At 40.1% G+C, this 21270-nt stretch overlaps 1 protein-coding gene across 4 annotated transcripts in view; it reads left to right on the plus strand.

Moving 5' to 3' along the window:
* The window catches only part of SCHIP1 (schwannomin interacting protein 1), a 776793-nt gene that overhangs the window by 175546 nt on the left and 579977 nt on the right, over positions 1 to 21270 (plus strand). For 2 of the 4 annotated variants that reach the window (XR_014824245.1, XM_021069725.2), the window contains exons 2-3: positions 2903 to 2967; positions 9494 to 9574. Coding sequence is in view for 2 of the 4 variants with exons in the window: in XM_021069725.2 (XP_020925384.2) it covers positions 2903 to 2967; positions 9494 to 9574 (146 nt within the window). In the remaining 2 variants the exon portion in view is untranslated. The remainder of the gene's footprint in view (positions 1 to 2902; positions 2968 to 9493; positions 9575 to 21270) is intronic. The other 2 variants (XR_014824246.1, XM_084990104.1) reach the window with 1 other exon arrangement.

Here is a 21270-nt window from a genome sequence, read left to right on the forward strand (position 1 = left end):
TCTTTCTTTTTCTGACTTACTTCATTTAGCATGATAATCTCTAGGTCCATCGATGTTGCTGCAAATGGCATTATATCATTCTTTCTATGGCTGAGTAATATTTCATTATGCACACACACACACACACACACACACACACAGACACTACATCTTTATCCATCCATCAGTGGACATGTAGGTTGTTTCCATGGCTATGCAGATAGTGCTAATATGAACACAAGGAAACTGTATTGTGTGTTATACAGCAGTTTTGCAGAAGATGCAGAGATGTTCTTCATATGAGGTTTGTTACACCAGTGATTGACATAAAAGCCGCAAACTTTAATAAAAAGGAACTAAAGACCACTACTTGCTTCTTCCATTGTCTGCTCAATAAGATATTTTTTTAAAGACACTAACAAAACAAAATAAAACCAACCAAACAACAATAGCACCCCTGTCCAGATTTGAACTTTCATAGTTCTATAGCTCTTCTAGTTAGGATTTTGTATTTAGTAGCACTAGCTTATGGCTCCTACTCTCACTCCAACTCAATTGCAAAAAAACCCAGCAATCTCATCCCAAAGTATCAAAGCAAATGAGAGACTCTGTTGAAACTGCAAAGTCCATCAGTCTGTTGGATTCAAGCTCATTTTGACTCAGAATTTCACAGCATCATTAGGGATGTGTTCCTTGGCTGTCTTCCTTTGCCTACCTCTTCTTTGTTATGTTACTCTCTCTCCCCCACCCCCGCCCCCAGTTAGTATCTCTCGTAGCAGTAAAGAGCTCTTTGCCGTTCCAGAGTTCTTCACACTTTAAAATCCTCACACTCTAAAATTCAGAGGAAGACAAAATTCTTCTCCCAATACTGAAATGAAGTTTAAACCATTAACATTGGTTGAGCAATTAACGTCAAGGTATAATGCTGAGGGAATTAAGCTAGATACAAAAGAATAGACAAGTTTATATGAAATTATAGCACAGGCAAAATTAATCTATGGTGATAAAAATCAGGAGTGCTTTGGGGAGAGGGGAATTGATTGTACAGGAATACAAAGAAACTTTCTGGAGTGAGTAAAAGAAATGTTCTGTATTTTGTTTGGTGTGCTAATTCTACCTGTGTATGAATTTGTCAAAACTCATTGTACTGTACACTTAGGAAGTGTGCACTTTGCTCACTTAAAAAGAAAACCAGAGTACTTAGTGATCATGCTGGCTGATGTGAGGAGAAGTGACTGAGGTGGGTGAACATGGGAGGCGGGGAGACAGGAGGTCATCACTGCTGCCTTAGACCAGATTGAGAAGCAGTGGCCAATTTCTGGATGTATGTTGAAGCTGGGGCCAGAATGATCAGCTGATTGATTGACTGTGGATTGTGAGAGGAAGGAAGGAGTGCAAGCTGACCGCTAGGTTTTAGGGATCCTATTATTGCTTATCTAGGTGAATAGTGATGTCATTTGCTAAAATGAAGAAGTGATGACATAGGAGGTTTTGGTGGGAAGGTCTGAGCAGGGAAATTAAGACTTTGGTTTTGAACTTGAGATGCCTGTCAGACATGCACACTTAGCTCTCAAGTAGAAGGGTGGATTCACAAGAATCTAGAGCAGAGGGCAGGTACAAATATAAATTTAAAGTTGCAGATTGGATAAGTCTCCTGAGGAGTTAGGATAGATGGGAAGAGAAGAGGACAGAGGCCTGGGACAGACTGCTGGCATGTTGCCAGAGAAGCTGCGGTTGTATGGCAGTGAGGAGGGTCAGGGAGCAGCAACGAGAAGCAAGACTGTGTCATATAGCATGTGGGGAAGAAATGTCCACTTCTAGAGAGGACTGCAGGGGAGACGGTGTGCTTGGGCATCAGCCAGCGTTGTCATCAGGAGACTCCGCTATATCCTAAAACTCATTTCTAAACAGTTCTTTGATCTTCTTCTTCTAAAAAAAACTTAGCTGTCCCCAGAACAGCAAGGGCTCCATTTAAAAAATATGCTTAAGGGGAAAGAAACTGAGGAGACAGAGGATTTTGCTGATGACAGACTGATTTCCAAAGGGCCCAGTGAAAAAGTTGGAGCTACTGGGGAGAGGTAGGTGATTGGGTCAGATTTGGGGATGAACAGTGAATTATGAAGTTAAAGAAAACGGGTAATGGGAGGATAACCTAGGAGACTTGGAAGTCATTTTGAGACTAGTCTTGATGGTCATTTGGGGGCAAATGAGTAATTAGTGCTAAACAGGGCTTCCTCTTGGACTTCAACAGTTTGTGGTGATGAGACAAGCAGAGTAACTTCAAGGAACAGTGATCTTCCTCTTAAATACTGCTGTTGGTGATAATAGGACCAGGGACAGGCAGTTTCACTAGGAACCTGGGCCAACTTCCATCACATCCCTGGGCCAATCACTGTGGCTGAGGGAATGGGATTATGGAGACTATGGACACCTGAAATTCAGGGAAGGTGTGTGTGCATGTGCTTGTGTGTATGTGTGTGCCCGAGCACTGGAGCTGAAGTTACCATGGGTTCCCAAGGGACGAGAGAGTGTGTTTGTTAAATGGCCAAACACATCACATGTTCCTTAGAGCCCCTCATCCAGCAACCAGCAACCATAATACTCTTGACAAGAGTACATTTCTTGGGAAGAGTGTGGGTGGATCCATATAAATATATCGCCACTCCGGAAAAATAACAGGAAGCATTATCTTTAGCAGTAAAAAAAAAAAAAAAAAAAAGTCACACAATTTGAGTTGGAAGTATTGTATTTTAATTTGATTAAGAATCAGATTGTACGTTTACGCACTCATCCATTGCAAGGTCCAGAACTCTTAATGGTGATTATCTCAGTTTTGTTAACAGTGGTCCTGAAATATTATTACTCATAAGTACAAGAAGTCAATTTATAAGACACCTCTTTCTTTTCTTTTTTTTTTCCACAGGAAGAACTGAAAAGATTGCAGAATCCTTTAAAACAAGCTAATGATGGAAAATATTTACTTGAAAAGTAAGTAAAAATGCTAAAGGAAATTGAAGTTGAAAGCTTGCATTAAAAAAACTAACTAGACAAGGCAAAAATAAATAAGTAAATTTATCTTATGACATCATTTTGGTCAGGAGCCGTAAATGTGGCTCATTCAAGGTATAGTTAAGTAGAGTTATGGCTCGTTGGCTACAATACAAAAGTTGTACTGATTAACAGAGTAATATGATGCCTGAAGATGTCTCTGATGGTACGTCTGAGGGCTTAGAACTTAACCTTGCCCTGTCTTTGGCTTTTAATCAGTAATGTATGTAGAAAGAAATCATAAAACTTGCAAAAATCACCAGGGTAACACTAAGATTAATAGAATGAACATTCAAAATAATACTGCAGAATGAAACAAAACTGAGCTGGAATTAAAAGAAAGAAAGAGATGAAACTGAACAGAAATGAAAGTAAGATCTTTCATTTAGGTTTTTAAGAAAATTGTAAAATTAGAATATGTGAAAGATGTATTCTGATTTCATTTGTGGACGAATGCTTAGAAATTTTATAAGACATTAACCTGAGACCATGACTTTACATGTCTTCTAAAAATAGAGTATTAGACTGATTAATAGGCATACATTGTCAGGAAGAAAGAAAGTGACCTATTGTTAATTGAGCATTTACAGTGTACTCTGTACCAGTGAATGCCTACAGATGTTTCTTCATCGAATTCTGATTACAACCTTTTAATATAGGCATTATTATTTCCATTTTACTGATGAGGAAAGAGGCTCAGAGAGCTTTCAGCACTTGTCTAAGTAGACTCAGCTAAGAAAGGTGAGGATGGGAATGAAGCTTAGGTTCAAAGCCACCAGAACCCCTGCTTGCAACTGCTAAGTCCCGCTGTCAAATCTGTGTGAGTGTTGCCACACTTGACTGTGGGCACTGCATTTAAAAAGCACATTGAGGAGTTCCCATCGTGGCACAGTGGTTAACGAATCCAACTAGGAACCATGAGGTTGCGGGTTCGGTCCCTGCCCTTGCTCAGTGGGTTAACGATCCGGCGTTGCCGTGAGCTGTGGTGTAGGTTGCAGACGCGGCTCGGATCCCGCGTTGCTGTGGCTCTGGCGCAGGCCGGAGGCTACAGCTCCAATTCGACCCCTAGCCTGGGAACCTCCATATGCCGCGGGAGCCGCCCAAGAAATAGCAAAAAGACAAAAAAAAAAAAAAAAAAAAAAAAAAAAAGCACATTGACATCCCCAAGGGTACCAGAGGCAGTTGCTTAAAACCTGAGGGTTCTGGAACCACATGAAGCTACTAAAAAGGGCTGAGGATATGTGGCTTGGAGAAGAGAAATCTCAGAGGGAACATAACAGCTATTCCTAAACATTTGAGGGACTTTTCCTGTAAAAGAGGGCTATGTTGCTCATCTTGCTTTAGAAAGCAAAACAGGGACCAATGAGCAGGATTTATGAAGCAACAGCTTTGAGACTCAGGAAAAAAAAAATGATAAATTTTGTGAAGATTCAGTCTGCCTAACAGAGTGGATTCTTTATTAAGGACTGAGCTTATAGATACTGGAAATGCCTGCGGACCATCCAACCTGCTGTTGAAAACATTCCTGACAATGAAAAAGCCTGGATTCGATTCCTCTTTCTGCTTTTTTTTTTTTTTTTTCCTTCTGGCTTTTGTGAGTCTTGACAAACTTAACCACCCTGAGTCTATTTGCCCATCTTTAAAAATGGCTTGCTTGATGGTCTCAGTGCATGCAATGAGACACCCATGATAGTGTTGTGCTTTCAGCATAGGTTCCTTCCCTATCCACCTGGGGGCTATTTGAACTAGACAGTCTCTCGGGTTCATTCCGTCTCCGTGATTCTGAGGAAGAGCCATGTTCCCACTTGAAAAACCATTCATTTGATCAAATGAAGTTTCTGGCTTATCTCTGAATTTAATTTACCCTTATTTTGCCAGTTCTCATGAATACGAATAAATAAGAATAAAATAGATTTTCCTCCCACTTCTCATCACCACCATCACTAATTATATGCAGACAATAATAACAAGATTTTTTTTTTTGGTTGAAAATAGAAAGATTTTTCCTTCTATGGAGATTAGTGTTGTAATGACATTAGATCAGTGGTTCTTCATCCTGGCTGCACTTAGAATCACCAGGGAGTTTAGTAAAAATCTATAAGCCTCACCCCGGACAAATCAAATATGAATCCCTGGGGGTGAGGGCCTAGAATTGGTATTTCTTAAAAGCTTCCTTCCTGTGATTCTAATAAGGGTCTGGGATTGAGAAGCAGTGGTCTACATGCATTTTAGATTTTTTATTTTTGGTTATTCAATAATCTCATTTAGCTTAATTCTCTGAGGACACACTTTCTCTGATGTTCAGCTCAGCTCATTTATTTATTAAATCCGCTACGCTATTTTTTCATTATTGATTTTAATGTAAGAAGTGAACTCCAGGAAGTTTTTTTTTTTCCTGCTAATTGACCACAACTCTATATTAAACCCCTTGCTAGCACCAACATGTCTTTCCCAGCTCTATGCTCTTAGGAAGATACGTGAAGATTAATGGTCTGTGTGACTTCTGCTTCCCCCCACCCCCCTTCCTCTCCTCTTTCCCTCTCATTATCTAGAAGCCTGAGAAAGTAAAAGTTTCTGGAAATGGCCAATCTGCTTCCTCTGCTTATTTTTCCTGGTCGTGATTGAGGAACTCCAGGGATAGGATTCAGAGTCTTCCCTCAAAACCTGCAGGCCTGTGGGGCAAGCTTCCCTTTCATGCTTCCCTGAACAGAGGTTGCCCATCCTAACAACTATACCCGTTTGCATGGAATTCCAAAGATTTTCTCGATCTGCTTCAGGGCAGGGCTGTGTCCTTGAAAGCTGTCAAATTTGATTGAAAAATTGGTGTACTTTGAGTGAGCAGATTAGGCATTTCATTATAGCTGTAGCTGACTTAGGTGCCGATGTAAATCATTTCAGCTACTCGAAATGACCATAAGTTAAGCGATAGTGGTGTCATAGCTGGTGATCGGTTATTCCCTCTTGGAACATTACATTTATTCTGAATGCTCAGCAGGGTTTTGTGGTAGACGGTTGGAGGGGAGGGAGGGGAAGCTGCAACTCCTTTCTTCTTGAGACCATATGCAAGGCTGGGTGCATTTTGTATTCTCTCTCTCAGTGAAGCTTGGCATGTGCCCATGCACAGAGAAGAGCAATTACTAAGGCCATTAATTAGGAGGCTGTTTATGACTCCATTGTTTTTGAGAATCATTTATTAACTTAAGTAAGACCTTAGGCTGACTGCTGTTTTTTTTTTTTTTTTTTTTTTTTTTTTTTGTCAATGTTGAATCAGGCTGGGTATCAGAATAGGAAATATATGATTGTAAGTTAAACATTCTCCTGATGTATAATCACTTTATTAACGACAGGCAATTATTGATAGAATGAACTAGAGACATCCAGTTTAAACCTCCAGGTGTTTGTAGTGTATGGTTTGTTAAGGATATATAAATTATAATTCCAAATGAATAAATTTGTTAATATTATAAAGTTTTTTTCTTTGTGAAGACTTGAGCATTGTCTTTGGTTGCTACATAGCAACAGGCCCCCAATACCTGACATATACCTCTATTGCCCAGTTTGCTAAAATTTGTTATTAAGGGGCTTAATTTATAATATTTAAAGTATTCTTTTTATAAGGCTGTTGTTCCAAGACCATAGAATTATAAAAATGATTCTTGCCATGTTTACTGACACTGCATTAGATCTCTCTGTGTTTCCTCCTTAATAACGCCCATCACATTTGTAATAAATTGTTTAATATCCATCTTCTCTTAGATTATAGGACCTAAGAAAAGGAACCATATCTAGTGTTTTCATCATTATATCCCCCATGTTTTGCATTGTTCCTGGAACATAAGAGACATTGAATATATACTTTAATGAGTGAATAAGAATAAATTAATAATGGACTCTGAATGCCAGTGGCATAGACAGGAGTGATGTTTTCCTTGGCCCTCAACACACCACCTGGGCAACCACAAAGCTATCTTGAGCTGATAGCACCACCTCGTGGCCTAGTGTGAATACAGCTGATCTACCATGTTTTCCTCTTCACTGGTTATTCCTTTCTCAAGAGGAGAAAATACTTTGGAAGTTAATCCTTGTCGTGCAGCTCAATATCAAGAAAACAAACAACCCAATCAAAGAAGATCTAAATAGACATTTCTCCAAAGAAGACATATAGATGGCCAAAAAACATGTGAAAAGATGCTCCATGTTGCTAATTATTAGAGAAATGTAAATCAAAACTAAAATGAGGTATCACCTCATACCAGTCAGAATGGCCCCATCATCAAAACATCTACAAATAGTTACCATATGATCCAGCAATCCCACTCTTTGGCATATTTAGAGGAAACGCTAATTTGAAAAAATACATGCACCCCAGTATTCATTGCAACACTATTTACAACAGCCAAGACATGGAAGCAACCTAAGTGTCCATCAACAGACAACTAGATAAAGGAGATATGATGCATATATATAATGGAATATTGCTCAGCCATAAAAAGAATGAAATAATTATATTTGGAGCAACATGGATGAACCTAGACATTTTCATACTAAGTGAAGTAACCCAGGCAGAAAAAAATAAATATCATGTGATAACATTTATATGTGGAATCTAAACAAACAAAAACCCCAAATGAACCTATTTCCAAAACAGAAAGAGATTCACAAACAGAGAAAACAAACTTACAGTTACCAAAGGCAAGAAAACAGGGAGGGATAAAATAGGTGTTTGAGGGATAGGAGATTTACAATATTACATATTGTAAATTACATATTTTGTCTTTTTAGGGCCACACCTATGGCCTATGGAGGTTCCCAGGCTAGGGGTCCAATTGGAGCTGTAGCCACCGGCCTATGCCATAGCCACAGCAACGCCAGATCTGAGCCGTGTCTTTGACCTACACCACAGCTCATGGCAACACCAGATCCTTAACCCACTGAGTGAGGCCAGGGATTGAACCTGTGTCCTCATGGATGCTACTTGGGTTTCTTCACTGCTGAGCCATGACAGGAACTCCTACAATATTGTATTAGTTTCAGATGTACAACATAGTGATTTAAAATTTTTATTAATTAGACTCCATTTAAAGTTATTACAAAATATTGGCTCTTTTCCTTATGTTGTACAATATATCCTTGTAGCTTATTTATTTTATACATAGTAGTTTGTACCTCTTTATCCTCTTCCCCAATTTTGACTCTTTCCCCTTCCTTCTCCCCACTCTCTGGAAACCACTCATCTGTTCTCTATATTTGTGAGTCTATTTCTGTTTTGCTATATTCATTTATTATTTTTTAGATTCTAGATGTAAGTGATAACAAACAGTATTTGTCTGTGTTTGACTTATTTCACTAAGCATAGTATCCCAAGGTCTGTCCATGCTGTTGCAAATGACAAGATTGCATTTCTTTTTTATGGGTGAAGAGTATTCCAGTACACACATGTGCGCACGTACACACACACACCACATCTTCTTTATCCACTCATCTATTGGTGGATACTTAGGTTGCATCCATATTTGGCTATTGGACATAATGCTACTATGAACATCGAAGGTACATGTATCTTTTCAAATTGGTGTTTTTGGGTTTTTTGGATTCTACTCCTTTGTTTTAATATCTTCCTTATGTATATTACCTTTTACATCTCAACTTAGCTAATTCCTGTCTACAAAACCCAGAACAGCTACTACAGTCTCCAGGAAGACTTCCCTGACCATTTAAGCACACAGAGACTGTCTTATAAGTTCATAGGAGCAATGGCAATATATTCATAGTCCTCCATCTTTCTCCAGGGCAGATTCCTATAGAATGAAAGGAGAAAGGCTCAATGGTAGTGACATCATTGGAAATTAATGAGGTTCTCTCTACAGTTTACTAGTTGAACAGTATCATGGCATGATTTTTCTTCTCCTGAAATGGTTGAGTATTCTGCTTTCCTCTTTGTTTAAAGTAAATGATTTACATATCATACATATGAATGTTGAGGAAAATGGCAGAAATCAGAAAAAGCAACGTTAAAAGGCAAAACAATGTTTTCTTTGTTTCTTTCTTCTTCTTCCTCTTCTTATTTTTTTTTTTTTTTGTCTTTTTAGGGCCACACCTAAAGCATATGGAAGTTCCCAGGCTAGGGGTCGAATTGGGGCTATAGCCACTGGCCTACACCACAGCCACAGCAACATGGGATCCTTAACCCACTGAGCAAGGCCAGGGAGGGAACCCACATCCTCATGGATATTAGTCAGGTTCCTTACTGCTGAGCCACAGTGGGAACTCCCAGCATTTTCTTTCTATGATATGTTTATTTATCCACCATCCATCAATAGGAACTTTTAGGACTCTATTAATAAATTAAAATGAACAAAATTATACATATAATTGCTTTTTTGATTAAATCTAAATTGGCATTATTATTGATGTAAATGTCGACATTATGGATTCAGCTATATTGAGGCATTATTTCTGTTTATAGTCACCAGCTGGCCATGGATGTGGAGAATAATATTGAAAAATATCACCTTAATCTACAGCCCTTGGAATCAAAGGTTAAAATGTAAGTTATTTCAAAGTTTACACTAAAGCATTTACTAACAGTTCTTGTTAGAAATATTCTGAAATTTGGGGGTATAAGAATTACACGTTTATTTCACATTTATGTGTTACACATTATTCCTTCCCTGTTCTAAGCAGCAGCAAAGCTGTTTTGGGCACACAGTACCATGTCCTGGATAATGTAGAAAATTCTTTATCATTTCTTGTTTTCTTTTCCTTTTAAGCAGAGTGATATTCTTCAACTTCCACTAGTATTCTCCACTTTCTTCTTAGTAACTTGATTATTCCACCTTAGAACAACTTGCTTATTTTTTACCTTAGGCCATTTCTTTTATACACACACACACACACACACACACAGACACACTCTTTCAACCCTCTTCCTTCTTCCTGTTTCCAATCCAGCTCTTGTCTAGTTATTTTAGGAAAATATCTCCTCCCTTTCTTTCTCACTTCTTGTCCTTTTCTTTCTTAGTCTCTCTTAAATACTAGGCTGAATGAAAGTCCCTTTTCCCCACTACAAATGAGTATTGAATACTGCTAAATATACCTATTAACATATTAACAAAAATGATACTGTTATAAGTTCCAAAGTGAGGTAGGCTGTTTTGGAACAAAATAAAAACCTTCTAAAATTTTTAAGTAGAGAAGGGGCAGTTTTAAACTATTTGTTTGCTCTCTTCAATCCTTCCCAGTTCAGATTTTCCTTCAGGAGCGCGTTATAAGCATTATCAGTGAGGGTATGTATATTTCTGCCTGACACTCCACCACTCTCTCCCACACATGCATGCACGCACACACGCATGCACACGAACACAGCTTAACATTCTGAGAAGCATGTATCTGGAAAATTTAAACATGTCTGAGCTTGGCTAGACATGAAAGAGAAATCTTACAGAAAAGAAGACACTTTGAGGAAGGAAGCCTTGAGGTATACAACTTTGAAGAACAGTAAGCCATCACTGAATTTTGGAATTGAAGCAGAAATGACACAGATATACAATGTCCTGCTGGATAAAAGCAAATATTAATATACATCCCTGTATAGTTGCATTAACCTTGGTCATCAGTGAAAAGCTTGCCTCTCAAGGTAAAGTTCAGACGTGGCTTCTGAACCTGTTGGATCCCATGCTAGGTAGTTTGGCACCACACTTACTAAGTGAATAATGAATCAGGCTCCTGAATTGTTTTATGTAAGCAGGGTGTCAGCCACACTACATAAGATGTTAGTTTCCAAACATAGGTTGTTTTATCCTTAGAAATTTTCTCATTAAGATAACATCTTCTTAGCTCGAAGACTGCTGGAAAGGAAAGCTGGTTGTGTGAAAAATTAGTGTTTAATTTGAATCCTGAAATGAAGTTAAGAACCCTCCCTAGTCCTTTTTAGTCTTCATCATCTACAGTCCATAGCGGCAGAGGGGCAGGTGGCAGGGGGAGGAGCCCGCAAAGGGAAAAAATATCTGTGCCTGAGCATCCAGCAAGCTCAGAGAGTCTAGGATTTTATGTGCGTCTGGTTTGATGGAGGAGTCTCAGCTCAGTGAGGTGCAAACAGAATGGTTTTTATCTCTTCTAATAACTCTGAACCCCGTTTCCACTCACCGGAAGGGGCTGAGGGAGAGAAAACTTAATCTTACCCAATAATGGAATTTGAGTCCCATCGGAGAATTTAGTCCAGTTCAGTGACTCTTGTCTAATCTGGTTATTAAATTTTTAACTCTCGTGACAGGTTGAACATCTCCCCTGTACATACATCACACTTCCCTCTCTCCCTCCCTCTGCCCTCTCTCCCTCCCTCTGCCCTCTGCTCTTTTCACTCTTCCCTCCTTTTCTAGTGTCACCTCTCCCACTCTCTGGGTGCTAAACACCAAGGCTGCCCCAGGTTTCCCATTGGTGGTGAACACATGCAACCCCAGGCAGTTCTTTCCTTAGAAACACCTCTGTTCCTGTCTCCCCCGACCCACCTCCTCAGTAGTGTCCCTTGCTTTGCTGGGACCATATCCCCCAGGCTGACCTTGGCATCCTCAACAGGGAGGATCTTGGCAGACCTCCATCCCCGATCCCCAAGGGACCTGCAGAGCCCTGGGTATGAAAAATGGGGTTTTGTCCCATGTTCCAGAATCACTGTCAAACTTCACAGACTTTCACTTAGCATCTTCTGTTTTCTCTGGTTGGAACCAGCTAGACATCTACCTTTCCCTGGTAGAGGAGGGGTTGGAGAAATGGAGGTTACTGCACTACACATCTGCTTTCCTGGAAACTCTCCAAACCCTTCTCTGATGAAGAGAGAGCAATAGGTTCCAATGAAGGTTTTCTGGATGGTCCAGCCCCTGCATGCCTCTGCATCTTGGCAGGCCAGTCTTGGGATGGAAGAGATAAGGAAGGGTGAAAACTGCTCTCAGGTGTGGGCTGCCTCCACGGTGTACCTTTACTAGTGGGAACTCGGGTGGGGGTCAGATGGGGAAGGAAAGGGTCTCAGTTGTTCCCTAAGACTCAGGACAACAGAAAAAGGAAATAATTTGGTAAGAAAGCCTAAACCTGTACGTGGCAGTGCAGAGTATCAGTGGAAGGAATCAGTTGCCTTCAGGAAAGAACTTATAGGTCGAGGGTAGAATTTAGAGGAACTGTCAGAGAGGGTGCCTCCCCTGGTTCAGGAATGCCACCATTAAGAGGTAATTTTGAGTTTTAGGCTTGAAGGATTAAAGAATTGCATCACAAGGGCAAGAGCAATCAAAATTTCACGGCTAATAATAAAAAGTCACTTTGGGGAGGTGATGGGCAGGTTTTCTGAAGATCAAGCCAAGGCAGTCCTCTTAAGTCAAAACATTTAATGAAAGCAAAATTAATAGTGAGAGCACCACAAGGAACTCTCCCCGTGCAACTCTTAAGACTGAAGGTGAAAGAATTCTTAAGGACCAAGGCTGCCTAGTGTCTGGAAACGAATGCATACAGCAGAGGAGTACGGGTTTTAGCATGGAGGCCTGACCACAAAGGGAGGAAACAAAACACTCCAAATGCCATCCAACCTCTGCCCTTCAGGTTAGGGTCACATCTTGCATGTTGCAGTGAGATCTAAAACGCATCTTCCAAATACAAACCATCATTTAAGAGTTATTCATTAACCGTGTACAGTCCCTCTCTTAGTGTTTTAACCATATTTATTTTGTGAACAACACTGATCCATGAAATACAAATGCTCTTTTAAAAGTCTGCTCCTTAAATGTGTTCAATTCCTCTCCTTACTTTTTATTAATATATTTTATTTAGTGATGAAATAACATATAGATTCTAAAAGGGAGAGAGAGAAACAGAGACAGACAGACACACTCAAGAAGGAAGATAATTCTCAAAACAATGTCAGAGACATTTCTCAATATAACCTTGTTTAACTGCATTTGTTTGAGAGTAATACCTATCAACTTCAGTCCCAAGTTTAATTAAAAGAAGATACAAGAAGTTCCCACTGTGGCTCAGTGGATTAAGAACCTGACTAGTATCCATGAAGATGGAGGTTTGATCCCTGGCCTCACTCAGTGGATAAGGATCTGGTGTTGCCGTGAGCTGTGGTGTAGTTCGCAGATGTGGCTTGGATCTGGCATTGCTGTGCCTGTGGCATAGGCTGCTGGCTCCAGCTCTGGTTTGACCCCCAGCCTGGGAATTTCCATATGACTCGGGTGTAGCCCTAAAAAGACAAAGATAAATAAATAAAATAATTTTTTTAAAAACTGAAAAAAAAAAAGAAGTTACGAGAGGAATTCCCTTGTAACATCAAGTTAAGAATCTACCATTGTCACTGCAATAGCAGGGGTTCAGTCCTTGGCCCAGGAATTTTCACATGCTGTAGGCATGGCCAAAAAAAAAAAAAAAAAAAAAAAAAAAGACATGAGAGAAAAGGGCTTGAGATCATGAACTGGAATTAGAGCACCTTAGGTTCAGATCCCAGCTCTGCTTCTTAACCTGCTGTGTGACCTGGGGGCGTTGCTTACCTCTCTGGGCCTCAGCTTCACTCTTCTGTAAAATGAGAACACTAACCATGTCTTAAAGGATTGTAGTGAGCATTCAATGAGAAGATCCAAGGAAAACATTTAGCCTAGTTTGTCTTTTTCATGAAATCGTAACTTTTCCAAACATATTTTTATGTCGAGCTAATAAAATGTTGCCAGTAAAGATCCTCAGGAATCCAGCATATCATTTCTTTTTTTAATTTTTATACAATTATTTTTATTTTTTTCATTATAGCTGGTTTACAGTGTTTTGTCAGTTCTCTACTGTACAGCATATTGACCCAGTTACACATACATGTATACATTCTTTTTTCTCACATTATCATGCTCCATCATAAGTGACTAGATGTAGTTTCCAGTGCCACACAACAGGACCTCATTGCTTATCCATTCCAAAGGCAATAATCTGCATCTACCAACCCTAAGTTCCCAATCCATCTCACTCACTCCCCCTCCCCCTTGGCAGCATATCATTTCAATGTACATAACATGAACATATTATTTTAAAATGTTTGAAAGCATTTGATTTTCTTAAGTAATTATCATGATTTATTGAGGACCTCTATTTGTCAGGTTTGGGGTTAAGTGATTTAAATACTTTATCCTTGACTCCTTGCAAGAATTCCAAAGAAGTTATTGTTCTCATTTTGTGCTTAAGCAAAATGTAGGCCAGTAAGTTTAGTATTTTTGCCCAAGGCCACAGCTAATGAGAAGCAAAACTGCACCAGAATCTGTATCACTCTAAACATATTTCGTTTCTGGGAGGTTCCAGTTCAAGATGGCAACATAGGGAGATCCTGAACCACCTTCTCCCACAGCTGCATGTGGAACAGTTTTCCCCGAAAAAAACTAAAAACTGGTTCACTGACCGCTTCACGTTGGGCAAAGAAGAGGGAGAACACACCAAAGCGGGTAGGAAAGGCTGAGACACAGTCTCTCCATAAACCCCAGCCCTGGTGTTATGACCCACAGTTGGGAGGGAACTCAAAACCCTGAGTCCTCTGAGAAGCAAAGTTTTATACTCCACATGGAGCAGCCCAGCTTTCAAGGCCAGAACCTGAGAGATGAGCCCCCAAAACATCTGGCTTTGAAAACTATGGGGCTCCTGCCCACAAGACCCCAGAGTCTGTGGTAAACTGAGGAATATCTCTTACAGGGCAGGTGGACTTACTCACCCCATGGCTTAGAGCAGAAGCAGCCCTTGAAAAGAGTGCCCTGACCTTATTTGAAAGAAACTCATTTGCTAATGTTTTTTGTTTTGTTTTTAAGAAGTTTATTGAGTATAATTCATACACCAGAAAAAACACATTCAGTGTATACAATTTGATGGGCTTAAGACGTATACATTCATTTGTGATACCATCACCATAATTATGGTAATAAACATATCCATCACTTTCCAAAATTTTCTTATGTCCTTTTATGGTTTTGAATTTTTGTGGTAATACCCATTATGAGATCGTCCCTATTAAGTTTTTCATTTGCTGATTTTAAAGCTGGTGGCCCCAGCACACAGGCTGCTGTGTACAGTGGAGAGGTAGGGGCTGAACTGTTACCAATGGAGGCAGAGTTCTTAAACAACTGCCACTCCCAGGGCACAGCAGGAGGCAACAGACCCAGCAGCTTAGTCTGTGTGGAAGAGGAAGGCTTCTCATTAAGTACACATCTAAAATAGAGATTCAAAAAACAATAGAAGAAATCAATAAAACCAAGAGCTGATTCTTTGAAAAGGTAAACAAAATTGACAAACCTCTGGCTAGACTCACCAAGAAGAAGGGAGAAAAAACACCAAATAAACAAAATAAGAAATGAAAAGGGAAAAGTCACAATGGATGCTACAGAAATACAAAGAAAAATCATGAGAGAATACTATGAACAATTGTATGCCAACAAATTTGACAACCTAGAAGAAATGGACAACTTTCTAGAGACTCACAGCCTGCCAAAACTGAATCAAGAAGAACTAGATTAACTGAACAGACTGATCACTAGAAATGAAATTGAATATATCATAAAAACACTTCCCACAAATAAAAGTCCAGGACCAGATGGCTTCACAGGTGAATTCTACCAAACATACAAAGGGGAACTTATACCCATCCCCCTTAAATTTTTTCAAAAGGTTGAAGAAGAAGGAACACTCCCAAAGACATTCTATGTTGCCACCATCACCCTACTTCCAAAACCAGGCAAAGATACTACCAAAAAAGAAAACTATAGGCAAATATCTTTTTCTTTCTTTTTTTGGGGGGGTGTCTTTTTGCCTTTTCTTGAGCCACTCCCATGGAATATGGAGGTTCCCAGGCTAGGGGTCTAATTGGAGCTGTAGCGACCGGCCTATGCCAGAGCCATAGCAACGCGGGATCTGATCTGCGTCTGCAACCCACACCACAGCTCACGGCAACGCCAGATCCTTAACCCACTGAGCAAGGCCAAGGATTGAACCCGCAACCTCATGGTTCCTAGTCGGATTTGTTAACCACTGTGCCATGATGGGACCTCCTAGGCCAATATCTTTGATGAACATAGACACAAAAATTCTCAACAAAATTTTATCTAACAACATATAAAAAAGATCATACACCATGATCAGGTGGGATTCATCCCAGGTTCACAAGGATGGCTCAACATATGCAAATCATACACCACATTAACACACATCATACACCACATTAACAAAAGAAAAGTCAAAAACCACATGATCATCTCAATAGATGCAGAAAAGGCAAAGTGGGTATAGAGGGAACATACCTTAACATAGTAAAAGCCATTTATGACAAACTCACAGCAAATATAATACTCAATGGAGAAAAGCTGAAAGCCTTCCCACTAAAATCTGGAACAAGACAAGGATGCCCACTCTCACCACTGTTATTCAACAGAGTACTGGAAGTCCTAGCCACAGCAATCAGACAAACAAAAGAAATAAAAGGCATCCAAATACGAAGAGAAGAGGTAAAATTGTCACTGTATGCAGATGACATGATACTATATACAGAAAACCCTAAAGACTCAACCCAAAAACTACTTGAACCGATCATCGAATTCAACAAAGGAGCAGGAGATAAGATTAATATTCAGAAATCGGTCCCATTTCTGTGTACTAACAGTGAAATATTACCAAAGGAATACAAAAATACAATACCTTTTAAAGTCGCACCCCCAAAAAATCAAATACCTTGGAATATGCCTGACCAAGGAGGTAAAGGGCTTATATGCTAAGAACTATGAAACTTTAATCAAGGAAATTAAAGAAGATGCAAAGAAATGGAAAGCTATTCCATGCTCCCGGGTTGGAAAAATTGATAGTGTAAAAATGGCCATACTACCCAAAGCAATCTACAGATTCAATGCAATCCTTATCAAATTACCATGACATTTTTCACAGAATTACAACAAACAATCCAAAAATTTATATGGAACAACAAAAACCCCAGAATTGCCAAAGCAATCCTGAGGAATGAAAACCAAGCAGGAGGCATCACTCTCCCAGACTTCAGGCAGTATTACAAAGCCTCAGTCATCAATAGAGTGTGGTACTGGTACCAAAACAGACATACAGACACCAGTGGAACAGAATAGAGAACCTAGAAATAAGCCCAGACACCTATGGTCAATTAATCTTTGACAAGGGAGGCAAGAACATAAAATGGGAAACAGACCATCTTTTCAGCAAGTATTGCTGGGAAACCTGGACAGCTGCATGCAAATCAGTGAAACTAGAACACACCCTCACACCATGCACAAAAATAAACTCAAAATGGCTTCAAGACTTAAATATAAGACAAGACACCATCAAACTCCTGGAAGAGAACATAGGCAAAACATTCTCTGACATCAACCTTATCAATATTTTAAAAGCAAAACTAAACCAATGGGACCTAATCAAACTGACAAACTTTTGCACAGCAAAGGAAACCAAAAAGAAAACAAAAAGACAACTTACAGAATGGGAGAAAATAGTTTCAAATGATGCAACTGACAAGGGCCTAATCTCTAGAATATGCAAACAACTTATACAACTCAAAAGCAAAAAAACCAACAACCCAATGGAAAAATGGGCAAAATATATGAATAGACATTTCTCCAAGGACAATATACAGATGGCCAACAAGCACATGAAACAATGCTCAACATCCATGATTATTAGAGAAATGCAAATCAAAACTACCACGAGATACCACCTCACACCAGTCAGAATGGTCATCATTAATAAGTCCACAAATAACAAATGCTGGAGGGGGTATGGAGAAAAGGGAACCCTCCTGCACTGTTGGTGGGAGTGGAAGCTGGTACAACCACTATGGAGAACAGTATGGAGGTACCTTAGAAAACTATACACAGAACTACCATGTGACCCAGCCATCCCACTTTTGGGCATATATCCGGACAAAACTTTCCTTAAAAAAGACATATGCACCCTCATATTCATTATAGCACTGTTCACAATAGCCAAGACATGGACACAATCCCGATGTCCATCAACAGATGACTGGATTAGGAAGATGTGGTATATATACACAATGGACTACTACTTGGCTATAAAAAAGAACAAAATAATGCCATTTGTAGCAACATGGATGGAACTAGAGACTCTCATCCTAAGTCAGTCAGAAAGAAAAAGACAAATACCATATGATATCACTTATGTGTGGAATCTAATATATGGTACAAAGGAACCTTTCCACAGAAAAGAAAATCATGGACTTGGAAAATAGACTTGTGGTTGCCAAGGGGGAGGGGGAGGGTGTGGGAATGGATGGGGTGCTTGGGGTTAATAGATGCAGACTATTGCTTTTGGAATGGATTACCAATGACATCCAGCTGTGTAGCACTGGGAACTATGTCTAGTCACTTATGATGGAACACATAGTGTGAGAAAAAGGAATGTATACCTGTATGTGTAACTGGGTCACCATGTTTCACAGTAGAAAAAATTGTATTGGAGAAATAACAATAAAATGAAATATGATAAAATAATACATACATATATATATACATACATACATACATACATACATACATGTCTAAGGGCTGACTCTAAACCTGAGACCTTGGAGAGTGGTCACTATCTTCAAGCTCTCCCTCTGCCATACTCCAGAGCATCAGCATCTCTGGGAGGGGGAGCTCTCATATATGTCTGGTGCCCCCATTTTCACATCTGGTGCCCTGGTTATTGTGGCTTCCACCCAGGGGATATTACCTCTGATCCCCTTCTGGCCCTGGAGGCCAGCAGGACTTGTGCTTATGATCCCACAAGACTGTATATATTATATGTATATTACACATGGTCACTGCCCTCAAGGGCTTCACGCTGTAGTGGAGGAAAAGATCTCATTGGAAAAGAGGTATGTGGACCAGGCTAATTGAATACTCTTCTTTTTGAGTTGTTAATATCTCCCAGAGCTACTGTTCCCTTGCACAGATTCAGCTGCCTCTATGTGCCTTATTTCTGAAGTGCCATCTCAGCCTTCACAAGAAAAGAGTGCTCCAAAGCCAAGACCCAAGTGCCCCAAATTCCCATCTGTGAGGGAGTTGGGGGTTGGTGACAGTCAGAGTGGTCATTGGTGTTGGTGAACAAGCTTTCAGAAAGATCCAAAAGAACATAACTCTGTGGTAATTAGGAAGTACCAACAGCCACAGGAGTGAGCTAAAGCCAGGTGTTACAAACTGAGCAGAAACTGGAGTGGAAGGGGAGCAGGCTAGAGATAATGGGCAATGCTATGGGAAGCTGCCTGTTGCCTGCAGTATCCCTTTCCTGGCATTTGGGCAGGTCTATGTCCAGATACAAGGCTGTAGCAGATACCACATAATACAAACATGGCAAATCTGTTAAGGTAGCTTTTAGTTGCCTGTAGAAAATTTAACAGAGGCTTAAACAAATAGTGTCTACTCAGAGTTGTTGCTATGTGATAAGCCAAAGCCATCATCTAGCTCCCTTATCCATTTCTGCCTTTTGCAAAATCATGAAGAGGGAGCTCATGGTCCCCCTTCTAGGGCCATGAAATGTCTCATTCCCCAGAAATGTAATGGGGAGACAGGGGAAATTGGTCCAAGTTGGTCACTTCCCATCTGGTCCCCTAGACTTGGCCAGGACTCTTGGCTGCAAGTAATAGAAACTCAATTCAAACTAACTTGTGTATAAAGAGATTAGATCACCCAACAGAAATACCAGGGGCTAGTGTGCTTCATACAATATCATCAGGCATCTCTGTCTTCTTCTGTAAGCTCTGTTCTCTACATTATTGCTTCATTCTCTCCCAACATTGTGGCAAAATGACCGTGGACGGCTCTAGACTTACGTCCTACCAGTTGAAAGACTCCAGGTACAAGAGGGAGCTTCTTTCTCAGCAGCCGCTTATTGGCCTGACTTGAGCTGTGTGTGCATCAGTGAACTAATCACTGCCCTCTGATTGGTCAGCCCTAGCACATGGGCTGCTCTCTACAGTGGAGAGCAAGGATCCACCCCACCCACAGCTCTTTGGTTGAGGGTTGGCCGGTCCCCAAGAGAAAGTGGGTCTGGAACCAAAAGAAAGAGAAATTAATGTCGGGTAGGCAAAACCTACCACTTTGATGATAACAGTGCCTTCCCCACAGCCCACTTATGGTAAGGATTGAGTGGGAGAATACATACAAAAACTGCTATATGGAATTAGCTGTTATTTCCAAGATACTCAGACTCGTGTCTTCTTTCATGGTGCCCCCTTTTTCCTGTTCACAAATTCAGCTTACCTGGGTAATAATGTATTTTAAATTTTTTTAAATTATTGAGTAACATTGAAGAACTACTAACTTTCACACAAAAATCCAGATTTCTGACTGTCTTTGAAAAAGTTGAAAGATCTGGCAATTGACAACTATGCCAAGATGTGGTTCCCCCTCACAAGGGACAGGTACTACCCAGCTTTCCCCCAGACTGGCTCTGGGTGACAGCAGGACTCTCTTCCTGTCTTCGCAGTCTCATGTCCCACCACTGTTTTGTGGGACCCTTCTGCGTCCTGCCTGGTACCTTCAGTTCCATGCCTTTGCTCAAAGGTCTTTCCTCTTCCTCCCTAGCAATCAAATCCCATCCATCCTTGAAAGCTAATTAAAATATCAGGACTCCTTCAAGCCTCCCCTAAGTGCCTCAGCTATCAGAGAGCTCTCTTCTACTCTTCTGAGTAAGGACATCTAGTGACAAGCAGAACTGCATGAGCCGTGGGTCCCCAGGTAGCTGTGAGTGCAGGAGTATAAAACTAATGAGGATATATCCAGAAAGGGCAGAGGCAGGCTATGGTGCTATCCCTGAGATGAGAGAAGAGAAATGGGAATTGACCTAGCAAAGAAATTAAAAAATGCATTTAGCATCTCTTTTGAAGTAAACCCCTCTACCTTATTTATAATGCAAAATTCACACACACCAAATGTGCTCGCTTACCACGATGGGCTTTTAAAGATTATATTGATGGCATTCCTTAATTTCAGAAGTAAAACTGTCAAGATAGTTGGTGTTCAGGGTTTACTTTGCAGTCATAAAGGAGTCTTGTGAGTAGAAATTGTGGTAAAGCTAGGATGAGAGGATGAAAAGTCATTCTCTTTGACTGGGGGATGAAACCTTTCTACATTTTAATTCCCTCATACAGTAAAATAGCATTTGGAGATGGTATTTCAAGAGCTAATATTAGAATAATTTAATCTATGAAGGTCACATCAGTGT

This window comes from Sus scrofa, chromosome 13 (genome assembly GCF_054392235.1).
Source record: "Sus scrofa isolate SSC_HxYL_T2T_F1_AM1 chromosome 13, Sscrofa_HxYL_maternal_Yorkshire_Landrace_v2.0, whole genome shotgun sequence".
NCBI lineage: Eukaryota > Metazoa > Chordata > Mammalia > Artiodactyla > Suidae > Sus > Sus scrofa.